This window comes from Triturus cristatus, chromosome 10, assembly GCF_964204655.1.
Source record: "Triturus cristatus chromosome 10, aTriCri1.1, whole genome shotgun sequence".
Lineage (NCBI taxonomy): Eukaryota > Metazoa > Chordata > Amphibia > Caudata > Salamandridae > Triturus > Triturus cristatus.
The window spans coordinates 206,304,862-206,325,690 of NC_140593.1; the positions used below are offsets into that span (position 1 = coordinate 206,304,862).

A 20,829-nucleotide genomic window follows, 5' to 3' on the forward strand; every position below is an offset into this window, starting at 1 on the left:
CTATGTTTTGCATCATCTCTAATTGGCTTATCCTGTGATTCCACTCTCTGTCGTGCAAGACTTTCCTTAAGAACCAAGGTTGGAGTTAACCATAAGCAAAAGACCTCAGTCCTCACTCCCCCAAAGCAGGGCAATTGTCTCCACTGCCTTCATGCACCGGGGGCTTGAAAGACGCAGAAGTTTTAACTGTGTGCCTAACCACCCCGGATGGTGGACGGCAAAGTTTCTCACCACAGTGCCACATTCACTTGAGAGGACCACCATGGTCTTTCGCTCTGATCCCTCATAGCACACGCCTGAGAGCCCAAAGTGAGTTTTTGCCAACAAATGCTGATGTTATATTGTACATATATGTTTAAGCATTTCTACCCATTAGCCCGAGGGCATTTTAATGCTAACTGCTAACACTCGTAGGGGATTGAAACCACGTGGGCAGTATCTAATGCCCACTGTGCCTTCTAAGCTCTGCCACCTGCTGCCCATAAAACATGTAATCGCTAGTTACTTCTGTCCACAAACATATAAGCTCTGTCATACAAGAACTTCTAAGCACTTCACCTACTCTCAGGCACCGTTCACCCTGCGCACTCGCACACCATTTACTCTGCACAGTCATCCTGACATTGAGCTGGCAGTGAGATACTGCTCACCCAGCACTTACACAGTGCTGACTCTGCACTCACACACCCCATTGACGTACTTCTCAGCCAGCCCTCACACAGTGCTGACTCTGCCCTCACACACACCATTGACGTACCTCTCACCCAGAACTCACATTCCTCTCACCCTCCTCACACACCTCTCACCCTGAACTCAAACTGCTCATCCTGCACTTATGCTATTGACATACTGCTCACCCTACACTCGCACATCTCTTACCTTGTGGAGGGTAACATCCCTCACCTTGAATACTCACACAATTCTCATGCTGCACTGGACACGCATCAATCGCCATGCATTGGGGCACTTTCACCCTGCACTCAGACACTTATCAACCTTCATTCATGCAGCAGTCACCCTGCACAGAGAGCACTCACCATTCTCCCTGCAATCATACACTGCTCCCACACCTCTTAACTTATTATTATTCCCATAGATGAAACCTAATGCATTTACCAATGCTTGTTCTTTTTGGTTACGCACTGCAAGAGAGTGTATTTGTTTTCCATCTCTTTGTTGTGTGCTTCTCCTGTGCCAAATATCTGCGCTTCTTTTGCTTTCACACAGGCCGAGGTGCAGTGTCTAAAACAAGATACCTCATTTTTGGTTTTATGTACCACACTGGAGCAATACTGGCATAGCCCACTTGATGTACACCCACTCACCACCTTCCAAGCACTCCAACTGAATAAAGCCTTACTGAACTGCGACCGCACTCGGTGGTTCATCAGCAGTGTGAAGTGCTAAATAAATGCAATTACAGAGCGCTATATAAGTGTCATTGTGGTACAGTGAAATATAATTTGCATACAGTGAATGTAAGAGGCCCTCACAGTCTCAGTGGCTATCCTGAAAATATTGCACGGATCCCGCCCCTTTTGACCGGTGGCAAAGCATGCTGGTGCACACGTGCTTAATCTACATACGTTTATTTAACCTTACTGAGTAAAAGCTGTGGAAAGGATGGAGAATAATATGACCATTGCAATCTAATCACCTCGATTCATCTCTGGAAGAGGAGTGAGGATCGAACTGGGCTATCCTATATTTATCCCCCAGCAGCCACTGCTCGTCTCCCTCGGCAGGGGAGATGCGATTAACCCGCAGTTTCTACTAAATGCTTGCTTTGAAGTAACCCTGCATAACCGGCTAACATGCTTCTGGGTCTCCGAGCATTTACTACAATCTGAAGCTGCAAAATGCTAAATTTCATTGGGCGGGCTTTTTAATTCGATAAGGCAGAAATGGAAGCAGCAGGCAATTTAATTAGCAGTAATTTTTTCTGAGTAAGTCATTACTTTGATGAACTTCAGAGCAATGTTTATGGCTCCTAATTAACCATGTTAGTCATTTGATTGAATAATCACTTTGGAAATGTTTCTACAATTTGATTAGGGCCTGACCCACTCTGATAGTCATAAATTAGCTTCCAGCACTTTAGAATAACAAGACATTGGTTACTTTATTGGGAATATAGTTCCCGCATATATTCTCCAGTCCCCTCTGCACAGCTCAGGAAGAGCAGAGGTATGTTTTGGTTAGATTTAAATGATGTTTGCACAAATAAATCTTGTTTATAGGCTCTCCAGTGCCAGCTTAGCTAATGTGGGCTCTGGTACAAAAATATGGAGCAAATGCCTTTTGCTTTGCTTTTGCTTCTTGTTTAATTAGAGACGATGATAACCAGGTTTGCTGTTATCCACATTGAAGAATGAAAGCATTGAAATCAACGAGATCCGCTGAATGTGCCATATCTCGCGTACATATCAATGAATGCATCAAACATTTATTTCCATTTTTTAAAATATGGAGGATGGAATTGTATGAGGCAAAATCGATTTGCTCCATTTCTTAACAAAAGTAGTAAAATGTCAATTTTTATAGGTGTAATATTTGTTTAAATCAGCAAAACAAAGTAAAGTTAACAAGCAGTGGTTTCTGTCCATTTGTGCGATCCGCTTTCTCGTGGAAAAAAACAAAGTGTGTTTGTTGCAGATCTGTTTTTTTGTGGGTTTTTTTGTGGTTTTTGCGTCAGTGTAAACTTTTATCAAACCTGTCACCACTGATGTTAATTGTTGATTTTGAAATGTTGTTCCACAGACATTTTTACTCAGTGGTAGAGGGTAGTTGTTGAATTGTAGGAATAATTACCACTTTTACATGATTGTTTTGTCTAGTCCTGTACAGTTGTTTGCTTAAAACAATCCTAGATCAGTGTAAGGAAGCAGACATGTAGCATACATTCATATTGTAAGCTGATCTATGTAATATGAACGTATCATCATGTTTCTATTTACAGAGATATTTGACCAAGTTGTTTATCTTCAGATCTTTCTATATCCCAAAGTCATAGAAAAAATACCTTGGCTCCCTGTTGGAAATGGCCCCCTCTGCAGGCCCCCCTCCCCCCCCCCCCCCACCAAACTTGTGGCCCTTCTTCTCCCGTTTTTTGCTGAAACTGGTTTTGTTGGCCTTAGGACTCTAGACACTGTACCACTGCTAACAAGTGCTAACTTGCATATGCTCTGTACTTAAAATGTGGTAACATTGGCTTATCCACAATTGGCATATTTAATTTACTTACAAGTCCATAGTAAAGTGCACCATATGTGCCCAGGGCTTGTAAATTAAATGCTACTATTGAGCCTGAAACACTGATTGTGCCACCCACCTCAGTATCCTTATAAACATGTCTCAGGCCTGCCACTGCAGATCGTGTGTGTGCAGTTTTATACTGCCATTTTGACCTGGCAAGTTTGCCAGACCCAAACCTTCCCTTTTATTACATATGTCACCTCTAAGGTAGCCCTGGCTTGGCAGTTCGGGCTGGACTGTTCCCATGAGGAACAGGGTCAAGACTGATTTGCATATGGCGGGTCTGAAGTGGGGTGGCGAAGTGACCAAAAAAATGATGATGTATTCAACCCAGATCTAATAGTGACTGGGGGGGTGATTGTCTGAAAAGTTTCAGTGCTCTGTCCATCATCTTATTGTGTTTGCTTTGTTCGCCCTAAGTTGGCGGGGTATGCCCAGCCGTGAGTCCCTTGCTCACTTTGCCACAGGATTCAAGCTAACCCGGCTGATGAGGGATTTTAACCTGAAACCAGTCCCAGGATGCTTGTTTCCGGTCCAGGGAAGTCCTGGCTTGGCTGTTCAGATGTACTGTTCCCAGAAGGAACAGGATCAAGATTGATTTGCATATGGCTAGGTCTGAACTGGGGTGGCGAATAAACCTGGGCTTAAAACACCGCTTGGCCGGCGAAGTTTTCAGAGTTTTGCCTACTCCGCACTCCATTGGGAACACGGAGTTCATGCAAAAACTCTGACTCTGTGGCAGAGCGGAATTAGCCCCTGCACCCACGCCCAAAAAAGAGTAGGAAATAAACACTTACCTGCTCTGGCATCTCCGGGCTGCCCTTCTCCTCACCTTGGTCTCTCCTCCTCACCGTCCGCCGTCCTCGCCGGTCACAAACCCAAGTTTGTATGTCTTGGGAGGACTGCGCATATGCTGTCCTTGCAAGACTTACAACGGAGGGGTTTGCGACCGGCGACGAGATCTCGGCGAGGAGGAGGGCAGCACAGAGACACCAGAGCAGGTAAGTGTTTCTTTCTTACTTAAAAAAAAAAATGTAGGTGGAGGGGAGCGGAGATGAGTTCCACAGAGTTTTTTTTCAACACTATGGAAGTCCGCGTAGTGGCACTCCGCCAACTCCGCCCACCCTTGGTGGAGAAGTGAGCAAAAGAATGGATCCAACCCATATCTAATAGTGACTGGGGGTGAGTGTTTGAAAAGTTACAGTGCTCCGTTCATCATCTTATTGTGTTTGCCTTAGGCAGCACCATGGGCAGGGTATTTAAAAGTTAGAACATGTACTTTTGAGTTTTACATGCCCTGGTAGTGGGAAAACTGCTGTGTTCCTCAAATACTATACACATTGCCTCTTACGTTACTCCTGATGGCAGAGTGCAAGCTACCAGAGGGTGAGTACAGGTTAATTCAGGGTGTGTCTGACGTACCCCGACTAGGATTGTGGTTCCTGCTTGGACAGGGTGTATACTCTGCCAACCAGATTCCTCAATTTCTAACGCTCCACAAATAACTTTTATACAATTCTACCAAGGTTTCTAGGTTGTTTTGGTAAGGCTATGCTGGAGTTAAGGGAAGTGGGTTTTCCAAAGCATTTTTAATTGTATCAGAAGCTTTGCCGATGTCATGCTCAAAGGTACTTAGAACCACAGACATACCTACTAATGTGTAGAGCATGGTAATAAGGAGCACCATCAATCTGATGAAGGATCTCTGCCTGTAGACCACAGTTACAATAAATACCTCTGGTTTGAAGGGCAGTTCCAAACATTTTTTTATGCTAAGCAAACATATTGCTACTTTGATATTGAACAATATTTTGCTGGTGGTTACTATTTATTGACAAAAAATGTTTTATTTGGCAGGCTGCAACTCGGGTTCCCGCTCATTCACATACTTGCTTTGTTTCATTGTTCCAAAAGTTAGCTTTAACATGCACTTCATCTTCATTGAAAACTACACCCTTAACCCAGATTTAAAAAAAAAAGAAAAAAGTAAACAATCCTACAAATACATGCTCTACAAATTATGGCAGGCAAACCTTTTTGCATGTTATATGCAGTGTGTTCTCTTGTATGTTTGGACGTATAAAGACAGGACAACTTTGTTTAATTTCCCTATAGTACGGGGCATATAATAAGCCCTGATCAAAGCCCCAGACCCTTACCATTTTTGCGAGGAGTAAGTCTCGTGGTGATTGAATCAATGGCCCCCAGAAGAACTTACCATATTTTTCAAAAACACTCCTAGCTGTAGCTCTGTGCTCTTTAGTTGGAGTGGAGGGCCGTCTTGTGGACTGAAAAATGTAAAAACAAAGACTCAGAGACAAGCTGGTTTTATTTCAAAATACATATTTTTATTTTAAACATTTTTGCAGTAATCACTGGTATTAAACGTTGCATTGTGTGAATTACTGAAATGATTAAAAATATTGGTGATTTTTTTTTTTTTTTTTTTTTTTTTTTTTTGAAAAAGTTTTATTGAGCAATAATTCGGTTACAAGTACGGGCCTACAACCACCCGGGCCGGCCGCTAGGTACAGAAGGAAATCTACACATATCAAGGCTACAATCAGATCCCAGGGCACTGCCCCGCAGTGGCTTCAGATAGTTCTCGAGGAACAGGAAGCGTATGTCCAACAATCACAAAAACAAAAAGACAAACAATAAAAAAAACAAAAGGCGAGTTATGAGGGAAACCAGTGCGGGTCAGGCTCCCCCCGGGAAACTCCAGTCAGGACAATTGAGCAAACCGCTAAAGAGAGGAGTACCGGGAGGCCGGGGACGGAGGGGGGGGGGAGGGGGTCAAGGGAGATGAACGTCCATATGTAGTTGTTCCAAAAGGCGCCAGGAGCCATCAAGGGTCAGGGGGACATGGCGATATCAGTGTCTACCAGGGGGGGCGTACAGATGCCTCCGCGGTACGCGTTCCATTGCCCCCAAATTCTACCCCATGCCCCCGGCTTGCCACGGGCCACATACACTGTCTTCTCCCTAAACATACACCAGTCCATATTCTCCTTCCATACTGACACGGTGGGCGGCCGTTGAGCGCCCCAAAGTTGCGCTATGTCCCTCTTGGCAATCATGTTCCCTAGGGCCGCCCACCGAGTCTGAGCCGCGCTGTAGTCATTGGGCTCCCACACATTCAGGACACAGCGACGCACCTCCGGCAGCAGCACAACCCCAGTGACCTGTCCCATAACCGTGTGGACCCGGCGCCAGTAGTCCGCCACCTCGCGGCACTCCCAAAGGATATGAAGAAAGGTGGCGCTGAGCCCACAGCCTCGCTTACAGAGCCCGTCGTCGGAAAATCCCATCGAGACCAAGCGAGGACCCGTCACATACACCCGGTGGAGAATCTTAAGTTGTACCAACCGGAGACGAGCCGGAATGGCAACCTCCTTGGGGGACGACAGTGCCGACTGCCAATCTTCGTCGTCCAATTCCACCCCATCCCCAGTCCAAGCCTCCCGAAGGCGCACAAAAAGGTCCGCCCGGTGATTAATTAATTTTTTATAAATTAAAGAAATAGTACTATCAGGGACATGTCCGTCAAGTATGCGGTCCTCGAGGGGCGAGGAAACAGGGATCTTGGTCCCCTCCCCGAAGACCGAGAGCAGGGCGTGTCGAACCTGGGCGTAGCGGAAGAACTCCCTGTCGGTCAGCTCGTATTCGGCCTGGAGCACCGCGAAAGTCTTGACCGCGCCCTTGTGCCACAGGTCTCCCACTTTGCTGATACCAATCGTGTCCCACTGGTCAAACCCCTTCGTGGTCCACAAGCTGCCCAGGCGGTCGGAGGCAAACAAGGGAGTAGCACATGTTAATCGCTCACTCCAGCCCATGGCCGCAGTGGCAGCCCTCCAGGTCCGCACAGCAATCTTAGTAGGACCCGTAAGGGTCCGGCCAGCCAGGCGGGAATAAAGTGCCCTGTTATAGTTCCCGCCGGGAAGCAGGAACTTGTCCATCTCATACGCCGGATTCAAGCCGGGCGCATACGTGGCGTGGTTAATGGCAGATAGCTGCGAGGCCCAATAGTACCTGCGAATGTCAGGAAGCGCGATGCCCCCGTCATACCAGGGGAGAGTGAGCTTGGCAAGAGCAATACGCGCCCGCCCGTCCCACACCAGTCTCCTCTGCAGGCTCTCCACCTCCCGAAAGTAGGCCACTGGGATAACGTCGAAGGAGTTCTGGAGTGCATAGAGGAACCTGGGAAGGGACATCATTTTGAACAGCGCGGCCCGACCCAGCGGGGACAGGGGCAGCCTGCACCACCGGGCCGTGTCCTCCCGCAGTCGCCGAAGTGGACGCAGGAGATTCTGCTCATAGCGAGCCACCGGGTCCAGCGAAACGTATATCCCCAGGTACTTAAAGCCACTCAGAGATATTTGAATCGGGAGCCGAGGCGGCAGGAGAGGAGGACCACCAGAGATGGGATAAACGCAGGATTTAGACCAATTGATCGTGAGACCCGAATTATTCCCAAAGGAGGTCAGAACGTCAAAGAGGACGTTGAGTGACTGCCGCGGTGAGGTGAGATACAGGAGAATGTCGTCCGCATACAGCGAGACCCGATCTTCGAAGCCCGGGCCCCACCGGATCCCTCTAAGCGAGGGCTCCCAACGGAGCCAGGCAGCGAGTGGCTCCAGGGCGAGAGCAAAAAGCAACGGGGACAACGGGCACCCCTGCCTCGTGCCCCTGCCGAGGGCAAAGGGCCGAGAGACCCGCCCATTCACCACCACTTGCGCCATGGGTCCCGTGTAAAGGAGCCTCACCCAGCCAATAAATCCCTCTCCAAAGCCGAATTTATCCAAGACGGCCCAGAGGAATGGCCACTCAATAGTGTCAAAGGCCATCGTGGCATCCAAAGAAACCAGCACGGCCGGTTCGGAGAGGAACTCCGCCCTGGCAAGGGCACCGTGAAGACGCCGCAAGTTAAGAGCGGTGTTACGGTGCGGGATAAAGCCGCATTGGTCCGGATGAATAAGGTCGCACACGACACTCAACAATCGATTGGCCAGGACTTTCGCCAGGATTTTAGGCTCCGCATTGAGCAGTGAAATAGGCCGGTAAGAAGTACAGCGGTCTCGCGGCTTGCCCTCCTTGGGGATAACGACTATAGTGGCCAAGCGCTGGTCGGCCGGAAGGGAACCCGCCGCAAGAGAGTCGCGGAACATGCGGCTGAGGAAGGGCGCAAGCTTATCAGGACGCAATTTGTATAGTTCAATGGGCAGACCATTAGGACCCATAGCCTTGCCCGAGCGAAGGGAACGGATCGCGGTCGCTATTTCATCCGACGACAAGGGGGCGTCCAGCCGCTCCCGGTCCTCAACGGACAGGCCGGGCAGAGCTATATCTCTCAGTAGGAGGCGAGAGTCATCCTCATCTCTGTCAGTCACCGGGGAGTACACCGCCCGGAGGTGGTCAGCGAAACATTCCACAATCTCATCCGGCTCAGTCACACACACACCATCCGCGGCACGCAACTCGGGGACAACACGATTCACTCTCTCCTTTTTGTCCAGCCACGCAATCAACTTTCCCGCCTTGTCCCCCGCGTCATACAATCGGCCCTGCTGCTCCCTATACATAGTTTTGGCCGCGTCAGTGACCAGGGACCTATATTCGAACTGTTTCAGGCTAAGGGCATGTAGCCCGTCCGGAGTAACATTCGCCTCCAAGGCCGATTCCAACCCCGAGATGTCAGTCTCCAGCTTCACCACCGCCTCGCTCCTAACCTTCTTGGCCACCACTATCTGGGCGAGGGCGTGTCCGCGTATCACAGTTTTAAAGGCTTCCCAAAGGGACAACGCAGACGACACCGACCCCTCGTTTTCACTGAAGTATTGGTCCATGGCCTTAACCAGGCTGTCACGAGTCGCAGGGTCCCGCAGGTACCAGGGGTTAATAGGAGCTATCCGCCCTGCGGACCGCGACCCGGTGTCAAAGAGAAGCCACAGCGGAGAATGGTCGGAGATACCACGCGCCAGGTGTCTGACCTCTCGAATCCGACCAGTCTGCGCCGCGGGCATAAGGAAGTAGTCTAACCTGGAGAGACTCCCATGCGCCCCCGAATGAAAGGTGAACTGACACTGGGTCGGATGCATTAGTCTCCAACTATCCACCAAGCCGAAGGTCTCCAACATCCCACCCAGCCATGACTGGGCAGCGGGGAGGGTCCTTGGTGGGTGACGATCCAGTTCACCCGAAACCACAGAATTAAAGTCCCCGCCCATGAGCAGGAGGCCGTCCGGAAGGTCAAGCAGCATTCGACCCAAGTCAGTAAAGGTGGAGTTCTGGAGGCCCGGGGGGACGTAGACTGAAACCAGGGTAAGGGGCTGCCCCTCCCACCTCCCAATCAAACACACATAGCGCCCTCTGTCATCCGAGACTATCCTCGTGATCTCCACCGGAAGGGAGGTTCGCAGGAGAATGCCCACCCCCCTGGAGCCAGTTGTGAAACCAGAATGGGCTACGAGGCGGTATCCCCCCCTGTTCATCGCATGGCAGACATTGCCGACCAAGTGCGTCTCCTGGAGAAACACCACATCAGGAGTCACCCGACGCAAATATTGCAGTACAACACCCCGCTTAATACGGTCCCCCAACCCATTGACGTTCCATGACATAAGCCTCAACCCGTCTCCCCCCATCCCCTCCAATAGATCAAGAGGCCCCCAGCCCGCAGCACGGTTCCCAAATATGGACAAAAATCAATACCTCGCCCTGTAAACAAAAAACACACAACAAAACAACCCCTCTTCCCCCCCAACCCCACCCCAAGTCCAACTCCCCCCACCCTGCACCCCTGCGGGCCAATGACCCCCCCCAACTTGCAGTGTGCCTGTCGCCCCCCTAACCCCATTCTACAAAAAGACCCCGGAGGAGGAAAGGGACCCGAACCCGCCCGCCCCCCTCACGGGTCCTGGTAAGACACAGTATGCAAAAGAAGTAAGACCCAACTGTACAGTGCAAAACCGCAAAAGCAAGGACCAAATGTCAGTCTAAGGGGACCCGTCACCTGCGGTGCCCCCAGAGGGCCCGGGCCGGCCACCCCCGTCCGGCAGCGAGTCCAGCCAGTCACTTGCGGCCACAGGAGAGTCAAAAAAGGCTGTCCGCTCTCCATGCTCCACTCGGAGTTTCGCCGGGTAGATCATCGAATACTTCAGGCCTAGCTCGCGGAGACGGCGCTTCACCCCTTGGAATCCCATCCGCTGTTTCTGGACCAGTTGCGTGAAGTCCGGATAAAAATTGATGGTCGAGTTCTCGTAGCGGACCGGGCCACGGGTCCGTGAAGCCTGCAGAATAGCGTCGCGGTCCCTGTAGTGGAACAGTTTAGCCACGATATTGGTGATTTTTAAAGAAAGATGATAGATCTGCTTTATACATATTGATATGCTCACCCCTTCATAAAGCCAATAGCCCTACTTTTTGTATTTTGGTTTTGTGACTGACAAAGTCATGCCTGAGTGTGGCCAGAACCTGTAGACCAATCACACCGTGCGCGTACCAGAAGGTGTGTGTTGCATGGGGTAAATCGCTTGCAAGGGGTTGGGTGCAGGGGCCAGCTTCACAGTCTGAGCTATGCACTGCTTATGACTGCTCATATTACACTAATCTTGACTTGTTCTATGACATGATTGGTAACATCATTGCAACGTCTGAAATTACATCACTGATGACAAGACTGTGTATGGCGGTATCACAAGTTCTAGTTATTTTAAGGTATGAGTTATAGTTACTTGTGATAACTATAACTGTTGAATTCCAGTGTTTTTTTAAGTTAAATCATTACGTTATCACTGAAAGTTTCACCTAAGTAGCACGTTACTTTAATCCTTGTTTTTTCAGTGAAAAAAAATATATGTATATGTTGACTTAGCCAAACCTTGCTAAACATCCGGTGTATCTGGAACCCCTTTGTGTTTGGTTATTGATGCTTTTGCAGTCATTTAGAATTAACCCGTTTACCGCGGCGTAAAATCCGCCGCGGTGCGGGCGTTTCCATGCGTGGGTGGGGCCGAGTCGGCCAACGGACGTGCGCAGCACTACGGAGGTAGTGCTCGCGACGGCCGTTGGCCGACCTACGCATCGAAGGGGTTAAACAGATATCAAATGATTGTCTTTGTCATGAAGTGTGTACTCAATTTAGCACCTGCTCTTTCAAAAATAGACCATAAACTTTCATTTAACACAAATAAAAGGTGTGGGTGCTTCCCCATGAGGATGTTCATGTGCGCCAAAGTGTCTTGATTCTTTGGGTGAAGATCTGGGTAGAAAGGTTTAATTGGATTTTAGGCATTTAAGAAATGTGTCCTGAATTTTTTTTTCCTTCTGGCTGTACAGTAGAATTTGTTCGCCTATATGTATATTTTTATTTTTACAAATTAGATTGGGTTATTACAAAAAAAGTATATTGTTTGCTACATTTTGAAGCTCCTGATGTTAGTTGTGATGTCCGTGAATGATGGAGGCCATATCTGTGGTGCATTGATTCCTACTCGAAGTATAAACCTGTGTAAAGACACACTTGAGTTATTTCCTCATCTGTGCTTGACGTCTCATTTCTTGTTTGTAAGCTTTTGCTCTTTTGCTTGGATGAGCTGAAGGTCACGTTGAGGTCGAGTGGCGCTGTGCGAGGACAAGTGCTCTGCATTGTGTGTCATTCTGCTTACATACTAACTATTTGTTGACAGGTTCCCCCTCGCAGTGACTTAAAGTCCTTTCCTCCTATTCCCCTGGCTGCAGCCTGTCTCGTCGATAACCTGCGTGCTTTCAATTGCAGAGACGCCTCTGACAGTTCATGTCTTCTTCTTTCAGAAGTGCCTAGCTGCCATTCCCTGTACATGAGGCCAGACGGATTCCTAGCCCACCCGAACCGGACAGACGGTACGTTTTTCACTCTACCACTTTCATGTAGTGCGCCCCCTTTGACATATTGGACCCGATCTACTTTCTAAAGTGCCTTCCACTTTCCTCAAGTTCAGCTAAGTCTGGGCGGCCAGAATTCAGGGATGCCAGTCCATACCAGTGGCAAGACGTGTTCCCTACGAATGCCTCTTAATGTAACGCAAGGACATAAAATCGGTGTCCCCACCCCAGAGCTTCCCGGTGAGCAGTCTGTTTTCAGCATTTGCAATGCAATAGGTCTTGCATTTGCAAGAGATTGTTACTGGTATTGTAAATGAGATTGCATTTTATTTATCTGTTTTGATAATTAACACATAAATGAAAGGCATTGTCATTTACAATGCCAATAGCTCAAACTCTTGTAAATGCGAGACCTATTCCATTTCAAAGAAGCTGTCACCATGGTCTGTGGCTGCTTGGAAAGTGAAAGCGCACATGGCATGCTGAATGTTGCAGGAAAGCATGTCATCCCTGCAGTAGGTGAAACTCATTAAAGAAAATAAGACTTACTGTGTAACAAATGAAGTAAACGGGCCAGTCCTCGTGGTAGGTTGCAAATGAACACAAGGGGGTACTAAGGAGGGACTAACAAGCCTATTAACGATTCATAAGCCAGCATTTAGGAAGGACAATGACACAAACCAATGACAAATAAGGGCAGAGAGTGGGCGGGGCTTCTAGTCCATACTCGAATACAGCATGCCTCGCAGAGCAGTGCATGCGCTGCCCAGGCTCGACCTAAAAAAAATATTCTTTAAGCGACCAATTCAGAAGAATGCTGAGCACCATCTCAGAGTTTCTGGCCTCTCTCCGTTTGGGAGCGTTGCTGTTGCAGAAGTTGGCAGGTGCCAGGAAATGACAATGATTTCGAGGCATGGGCAGCGAAGGTAATTTTATTTACAATTTTAAGGGTTTTTGATTTTGAACTCGCCACACCAGGCTGTGTTCTAATGGATAAGGTACACACACTGCATGTGCACTTTACCAAATTATGTTACATGCACTTAGTTCTCAAGGAGGTCTTCTGCACTGCATGCTCAAACGAAATCTGGATTTTATAAGGACACTAGGAATGTGTAAAGTTGTATCTGATGTTTTCAATGCAACACACAAAGCGCTACATCTGGTAAAAGTATCCAGTAACATTAGAGTTAAATCACCAGAAAAGTGGAAGGGTTTTCAGAGTCATTTTGATCCGGAAACCGTGCTTTTAATCTAAAATGAGGCATTTGGCACTGAATTTCTCTGTAAAACAAACCTTCCATTTTCCCCAAAAAAGAAAAAAAAATACACTTTGTGAGAGGAGGGTGAGAGGTGTTAACGGGGGGGGGGGGGTTTGGAGGGCAGCTTCGTGAATTAACTACCTCAAAGACACCCCTGCCCCCCAATGCACTTTGGCATTTACAATTCATTATTACTCATAATGGTGTGGCACAGTGTAGCGTGATATAATAATTCGTGTACACAGTGCACTATGATCTGCAATGCTATATCACAGTGCACAGTAACAAATGCTATGCTATATCACAGCGCACTTTCCCACATATGGCTGTACTGCAGTGCACTGTGATGTGCAATGCTATGCTACAGTGCACAGTGACATATGCAATGCTATATCACAGCGCACTTTCCCACATATGACTGTACCGCAGTGCACTGTGGTGTGCAATGCTATGCCACAGTGCACAGTAACAAATGCTATGCTATATCACAGCGCACTTTCCCACATATGGCTGTACCGCAGTGCACTGTAATGTGCAATGCTATGCCACAGTGCACAGTGACATATGCAATGCTATATCACAGCGCACTTTGCTACATATGGCTGTACCGCGGTGCACTGTGATGTGCAATGCTATGCCACAGTTCACAGTGACATATGCAATGCTATATCACAGCACACTTTCCCACATATGCTGTACCGCTGTGCACTGTGATTTGCAATGCTATGCCACCGTGCACAGTGACATATGCAATGCTATATCACAGCACACTTTGCCACATATGGCTGTACCGCAGTGCACTGTGGTGTGCAAGGCTATGCCACAGTGCACAGTGCCAAATCCTATGCTATATCACAGCGCACTTTCCCACATATGGCTGTACCGCAGTGCACTGGTGTGCATTGGTATGCTACAGTGCACAGTGACATATGCAATGCTAATTCACAGCACACTTTGCCACATATGGGTGTACCGCAGTGCACTGTAATGTGCAATGCTATGCCACAGTGCACAGTGACATATGCAATGCTATATCACAGCGCACTTGCCCACATATGGCTGTACCGCAGTGCACTGTAATGTGCAATGCTATGCCACAGTGCACAGTGACATATGCAATGCTATATCACAGCGCACTTTGCTACATGTGGCTGTACCGCAGTGCACTGTGATGTGCAATGCTATGCCACAGTGCACAGTGACATATGCAATGCTATATCACAGCGCACTTTGCTACATATGGCTGTACCGCGGTGCACTGTGATATGCAATGCTATGCCACAGTGCACAGTAACATATGCTGCAGTACCGGAGGTGTCAGCACACTTTGAAACGAAAAGCTCTGATAGAGAGCCCTCATAATTATGCACCGCAGTGCCCTGCAACAGGTAATGCTGTTCCACAGTGCGCTGTGACATTTAATGATGTGCTACAGCGCACTGTGGCACAATATTGTTTTATAAAGCCCTGTGACAGGTAATTCTGTGCAGCAGGGTTCTTCTATACGTGCTCTCTCACACATTAAAATCGTAAGGACAGTACTGCAAGAAATAAAGTTTTCCATTTAAACCATTCAACATAATGTGCAATCAATGCTGGAAATAAACATATAAAACATAAGACAGTGTTCCTAAAGGAGTCAGTCATTCACTAGCATTAATTGGTTGTTTACGGTGGAACAACGTCCGTAAAACAACCAATTGGATTGAAACAAAGAGGTTGGCCGTGCAATCTGAAGGTGTGGGCAATGCTGATTTCAATGTCTCAGGCCTCCTGTAGGACCAGTAATGTGCAAACGAGGCAGAATGGTGACAACGGGTTCATGTGCAGAAGAAAAGGTGCAAGGACCGGGCAGTGACCAGTGCACAGTGGGTGAAGTGGCAAGCGGCGAATGAAGAACAGACTAGTGCTGCTGAATGATTCCTGTGGGAACCCTGTCCTAGGGTTTTGGTCTGTTATCCACTCTCCCATTGCAGTACCGGGTTTTCCGGCCTACTGATGACTCAGAAATCAATGTATGCTTTCTCTACGAACATTCATGTTCCCGCAGCCGGATGCGAACCAAGGCACAATAGAACCACTCTTGCATTAGAATATGTGCTATAGAGAGTTAACAGTCCATCACTTCTGTTACCATTGTACTGATACCATCAAGGGTTTCTTAAGTGCTTGCTGGTGCCAATGACTGATTTTTTTCATGTGCAGGTTGCCTGTTTGAAAAGGGACCCAGACAGTTCTACGACGACACCTGTGTGGTGCCAGAGAAGTTTGATGGTATGTCGCAATGCTTGCTTCTAAATGTTTCGCTGCAATGGTTTTATAAAGGCTTCTTGACTTTCATTTTCTAAAACTAGTTTGTGTTTTTAAAATGTGCCCTGGGACTGCCTGCGGTGATGCTGTCGGCGTCTTTTGTGCTCTTTTGCACGTAGGTGCTCTTGAGCGCCGAACTACATTTTCAGAAATGTCATATATTTTGCCCCGTTTTTTTCAGCAGACAGCGCAGGTTGTAAGCAGCAAAATAAGGGTTTTTGAATATCTAATATTTATAAAATGAGAATATTGTTTTTTGCTGTGTACACTAGGTCTCACAGCTGTAAAAAGATATGGCACAGAGGAACATGCCACTCACAGATGTGTAGTGTGATGCTAAAAAGCACCACAGAGACAGTCAAGTCAGCACAGGCCAAAAAAAAGCAGCATTTAAGGCAGTTTGTATATTCTGGCCTCTGGAGGGTTCATCGTCACAGCACAGTTTCCTGTTTTGGGACTCTTCTGAATGAGAAGAATTAGGCAAAGTCTGTTGGCAGTTATCCATAGGCCTGTTTTGGCTTCAGAATACATTTTCTTTATTAAAAGTATTACTTTGTTTCTATACTCCTTCCCTCTGATTGGACGAGAGATTGTTGTCAGTCTGTGTGAAATAGTGCATTTAGCCTCATATACAGCCTCAGGGCAAGCCGTTGTGTGCAGATAATTGGTCTTTGTTAGATATTTAGTTTGAAGCTTCTACAGATAAAATAATAAAGCAAGCAGAAAGCGGCGCTGCATTTGCGTCTGCTCAAGCCAACTCTTTGTTCTGAGCAGGGAAGACATTTCAGAGCCCTTGTTGGAGATGTTTTTAGGATGAGGTGCACACTGGCCCTGTCTCTTTAAATGGGTTTAAAACTCGTGGAAATTGCCTTTGATTTTCATTGGTCATCCCAGTGCAGAGGTCTGGGGTCAGTCTGCAGGGGCACCAGGGCAGGGCATAATCCTCTTTGCCATCTCGCTGGCCGAGGTCTCGCTGTTTGTGGGTCAGCTGGAGTGCAGAGGAAAAGGCTAATCACTCTGGTGTTTTGGGGCGATTAGTCTCTAAATTCTGTTGGCTGCCTTTTTAGGTCTGGCTTGACATTGCAGCTGTTTTTCTAGACGTGCTCATACCGGTTCTTAAGATTACTCAGAGTGAGTTTTGGGTTCTCCCAAAGAAGTATTACCCTGTCCCCACAAGCAATTGGCTGTTTAATGTATCATTCCATCTTCCAAGTGGTCCTTCCATTTGAATGCATGAGGGACTATTTACATCTGAAAAATAAACCCAGTCATAAAGCTGTTTGTCACATTAAATTCTCAATCTCCTATACATATTTTATTCAGAATGCAATCAATTTTCCAACATTTTTCCGCCAGCCTAGAAAAAGACAAGCGAGCAGGTTTTAATGTGATAGAAAACATTTGTGCACGCAGAGCACGTGAAAATCATTTGTGAATCCTTATGTTTACACGCGTTGCCACATTAAAGCCAGACCAATAGGCAATGCCAATTCTTGTTCAAAAGCAGGCTTCTCCCGCGTGTAGCTCGTGAGATGCTGGTAGCTCTCCAGCTACCTGTATGTAGCTCTTGTGTGTGCAGCAGAGCCTCCTAAACTAGAATCGTTTGCTTGGCTCAATTAATATATTTATACCAATGTTGAAAAGTGTGTATTTTTAGAATTCATAAGCTGATATTTGGAGAGAAAAAATGGTTGAATTTCCAAAATATATTTAAAGCTGATATTTGAATGATGATTCGTGACATTGAGGGGGTTTATTGCTAATAACACTTTGGTGCCAGTGGCACTGCATGTATGACTGTTATCTCCTACCCATGTAAACATATTCTATACTGACGAAGCCTTTTTTTACATTACTACTGGCAAGTGTGCCTGGTGCACTTAGGGGATCATTCCTTCTAATCTTGGATATGGTGGCTACTAATTTAATCTTGTCTAAGATGGTCTCTATTACGATACTGATAATATTTATCAAATTAAATATATAATTTTTATTTATAATAAGTAGCTCTTATTAACCCGCTCCGTGCACACGTCGGCCAACAGCCGTCGCGAGCACTACCTCGCTAGTGCTGCGCACGTCCGTTGGCCGAAGCGGCCCTGCCCACTCATTAGAACTCCCGCACAGTGGCGGTTTTTGCGCCGCGGTTAAGGAGTTAAAGAAAAGGTTGGAGACCCGTGTTCTAAAAGATCTAGCAGAAGTCGTTCTTATAAGTTGATTGCTTGTAATATGGAATAATATAGAATGACTTCCTGATGTTAAATTTCTGTATTTAAAAGGGAGTGTGGTGATGGAACTGCGAAACTTGATTATAATAGAGTAGAATGTACGAAAATAAACACTCTGTAGGTTCCTAATACTAGTTCCTTTCTCAGCAACTTTCTAAAACAAAATGGGTTCTGTTTTAGAAACTGCACCAATAGACTCATGCTCAGGGCAATTCCTCTTCAGGTTTTTCCTGCCCACGCTGCAGCCTGCCGTGCAGCTTCACATAACCACACAGATGATAGGGGCATGGTCTAGCCTCCGAATTGTGACGTTGGGTTTTGGATTTTCATAAAGACATTTCCCTCAAAACAATAGTATGATTCTTGCCAAATCACACGGCCTCTCTTTACATATGAACTGTACATATGTGCAATATAATGTAATTAAACTGCGTATAACTTGATGAACTCAACATCTTGATTCATCTTCCACCGCCCAATAATTATCATACGGCCCTCAGTTGTCCCTCAGCAAGATTTCTGCTATATAGATATTACGTATGTACATGCGTGGTATTAGTGTACGCGTGTGCCACCGTGATTCATGGGCAGCCTAACAGTGGTTGTCTCACAGGATGATCTGTGAAGGTGTAGCGGGCAACTCTTAGTGCTCAAGAGGGCCCATGGGTCCTTATAGGTAGGTGTGGTACTTGCTGTGCTTCCTGACTGCATCGGGGAACACAAATAAGGCAAGAACACCCTCTGGGAAAAAGTTGGTTGCTGGTCCGTTATTCTCGGTGTTTTACTACTGTTACACCTAACACAATGACACCTACAGCAATGAGGCCTGGTGAGAAAACTGGTTGAGAGATATAGCAGCTGTCATAAGCAATGCTACCAACACAAACACATGCAAACATACCCTGCCATTTTATCACACATAATATATTTTCCTGAAGACTAATAGTAACCGGCATCTTTCTGGGCTATAGGTCAAAGTTGACTCATCAGTCCCTGCAACTAACCCATAAAATCATGCATGACACACCAGCATTCCAGAAGACGGTCAGTGACTTGCATCATTGAGACAAGTAGCATCCCTAACAAGCCTTAACAACGACAGACTATCCACACAGCAAACACCTAACAATTCACTTTTTACACTCTCCTCCTTCACTTTAACTGCCTGCTATTGTGTTATCATAGATCTTAAGAAAATAACATCTCGTTTGCAGCTATTACAGATACAAATCATAATTTGGTTTCACTCATTACCCTGAACACCAGTAAGAACCGAGTTATGAGCATTGTGTTTGTAAATTAAGGATAATATTGGTGTAACTTACATCACTCTATAATGTGCTAGGGAAGCTGCACTCTGTGTACAGGTACACTTGAAGCCACGTATAGAATTATAGATTAGTAACATTGAATAATGGGGATGTTTTTTTCAAGGGGATTCTGAGTAACATCAACTAGACAATGAGAGCGAAGCTTGAGTTGTCTATGATGTCACGCAAACCCCTCAAATGAAAAAAACATCCATATTAGTTAACGACGTACTCATCTAGAACTTCATGTTATTGATGGAATCCTAAATAATCTCCTCCGCTTTCAACACCCAAACCAGGGCAAAGGAAAAATAGGGGAACCACACACAACATGGCCATTCCTCCCACCCCCAAACTCAAAAATAATATTTGCCCTCCTGCCACCCATTCCTCCCATTTGCCTTCCTCCCACCCAAATAGAAAAATAAATGGCCTCGCTCCCTGACACCCTAAATCTTCCCGCCCACTCCCTTCCCAAAGCCGCTCTCTCCACCCTTAACAGTGAGAGCGGAAAGAAGGCGCTGAGCAGACGGTGGCGTACAGAGAGCTGCTGGTCAGTGCCGCACGCTTTCTCATATCATTGTGGTTCTGTAGACCTGCACGTAGAGGGAAATGTGGCAGATTGCACATGCAACAGGCTGCACGTCGCATGCGTTCTCTCACTGCCCTCATCTGTACAGAGACGCGGTGAGAAGATAGAATGCAGGCGAGTCCTCCAGCCTCCACTTTGCTGCCTCACTTGGGTCCCTGGAGACCCAAGAGAGGCTTCCGAACAGAGGGGAAGTGGCACCTCTTCTGATGGCACCACAACAGGGAGAAACACTTGTTGTTTCCCACTGGTGCATCATAGTAGTGAACAGCCAGTTTCGATCTGGTTAGTCATGCTAATGACTTCCAGTGAAAACCATATATAACAGCATTATCTCAACTTGCACTGAGCCAATGAGTCTACCAGCCCTGGTTTATAAATGTTAATTTCCCATTCTGTTGCTTCACAATTCTACAAGATGTCCATCCCACAGCTCATTAGTCCTATGTACGGGGTTTTATGTGAGCACTCCATAGCTCTTAAAATGCTTTTGTCCACGAGCAAATGGCCAGCCGTTCCTCCCAAGAAGATTCATACTGTAAGCAAAAGCCGAGCAGATATGAAATATTTATCAGCCTTGGAAATAAAGCGCTGTCACAAGGAAAATGCCCGTCAGTGACATTGATGGGAATTTCTAGATGCTGCCTTCTGAGAAGACCATTTTCAACAGGGCATTTTTCCAAGATTTTCCACTATCTATGAAGACTCCGTGTTTTTTTAACTGCATTTTATATCAGCTAGTCAGGGTTGTATCTTCACGGAAAGAGCGTGTCTGCGAATGCCAGCACAATATGTCCACATTAGTTGACTTGAAAGGCGCAACTGACAGGTCACTATTTCTTTTCGTTTTTAAATGCCAAATCTGGCACTCCCAGTGGCTTGTGTACTTGAAATGCAACGCCCTGTGACGACTGGAAGCTTTGTGCGATCTGTTTCAATTAAAGCCATTTTAATTCCAGCGGAACAGCAAGTTTTTAAAAGCTTGCAAATTGAATTCACAGAGTGGTAAGGTG

At 46.7% G+C, this 20,829-nt stretch overlaps 1 protein-coding gene across 1 annotated transcript in view; it reads left to right on the plus strand.

The window, feature by feature from the left end:
* Positions 1-20,829, plus strand: part of ETV1 (ETS variant transcription factor 1) — a 134,683-nt gene that overhangs the window by 92,819 nt on the left and 21,035 nt on the right. The window contains exons 9-10 of the mRNA XM_085630815.1: positions 12,067-12,135; positions 15,585-15,653. Of these exons, the coding sequence (XP_085486941.1) occupies positions 12,067-12,135; positions 15,585-15,653 (138 nt within the window). The remainder of the gene's footprint in view (positions 1-12,066; positions 12,136-15,584; positions 15,654-20,829) is intronic.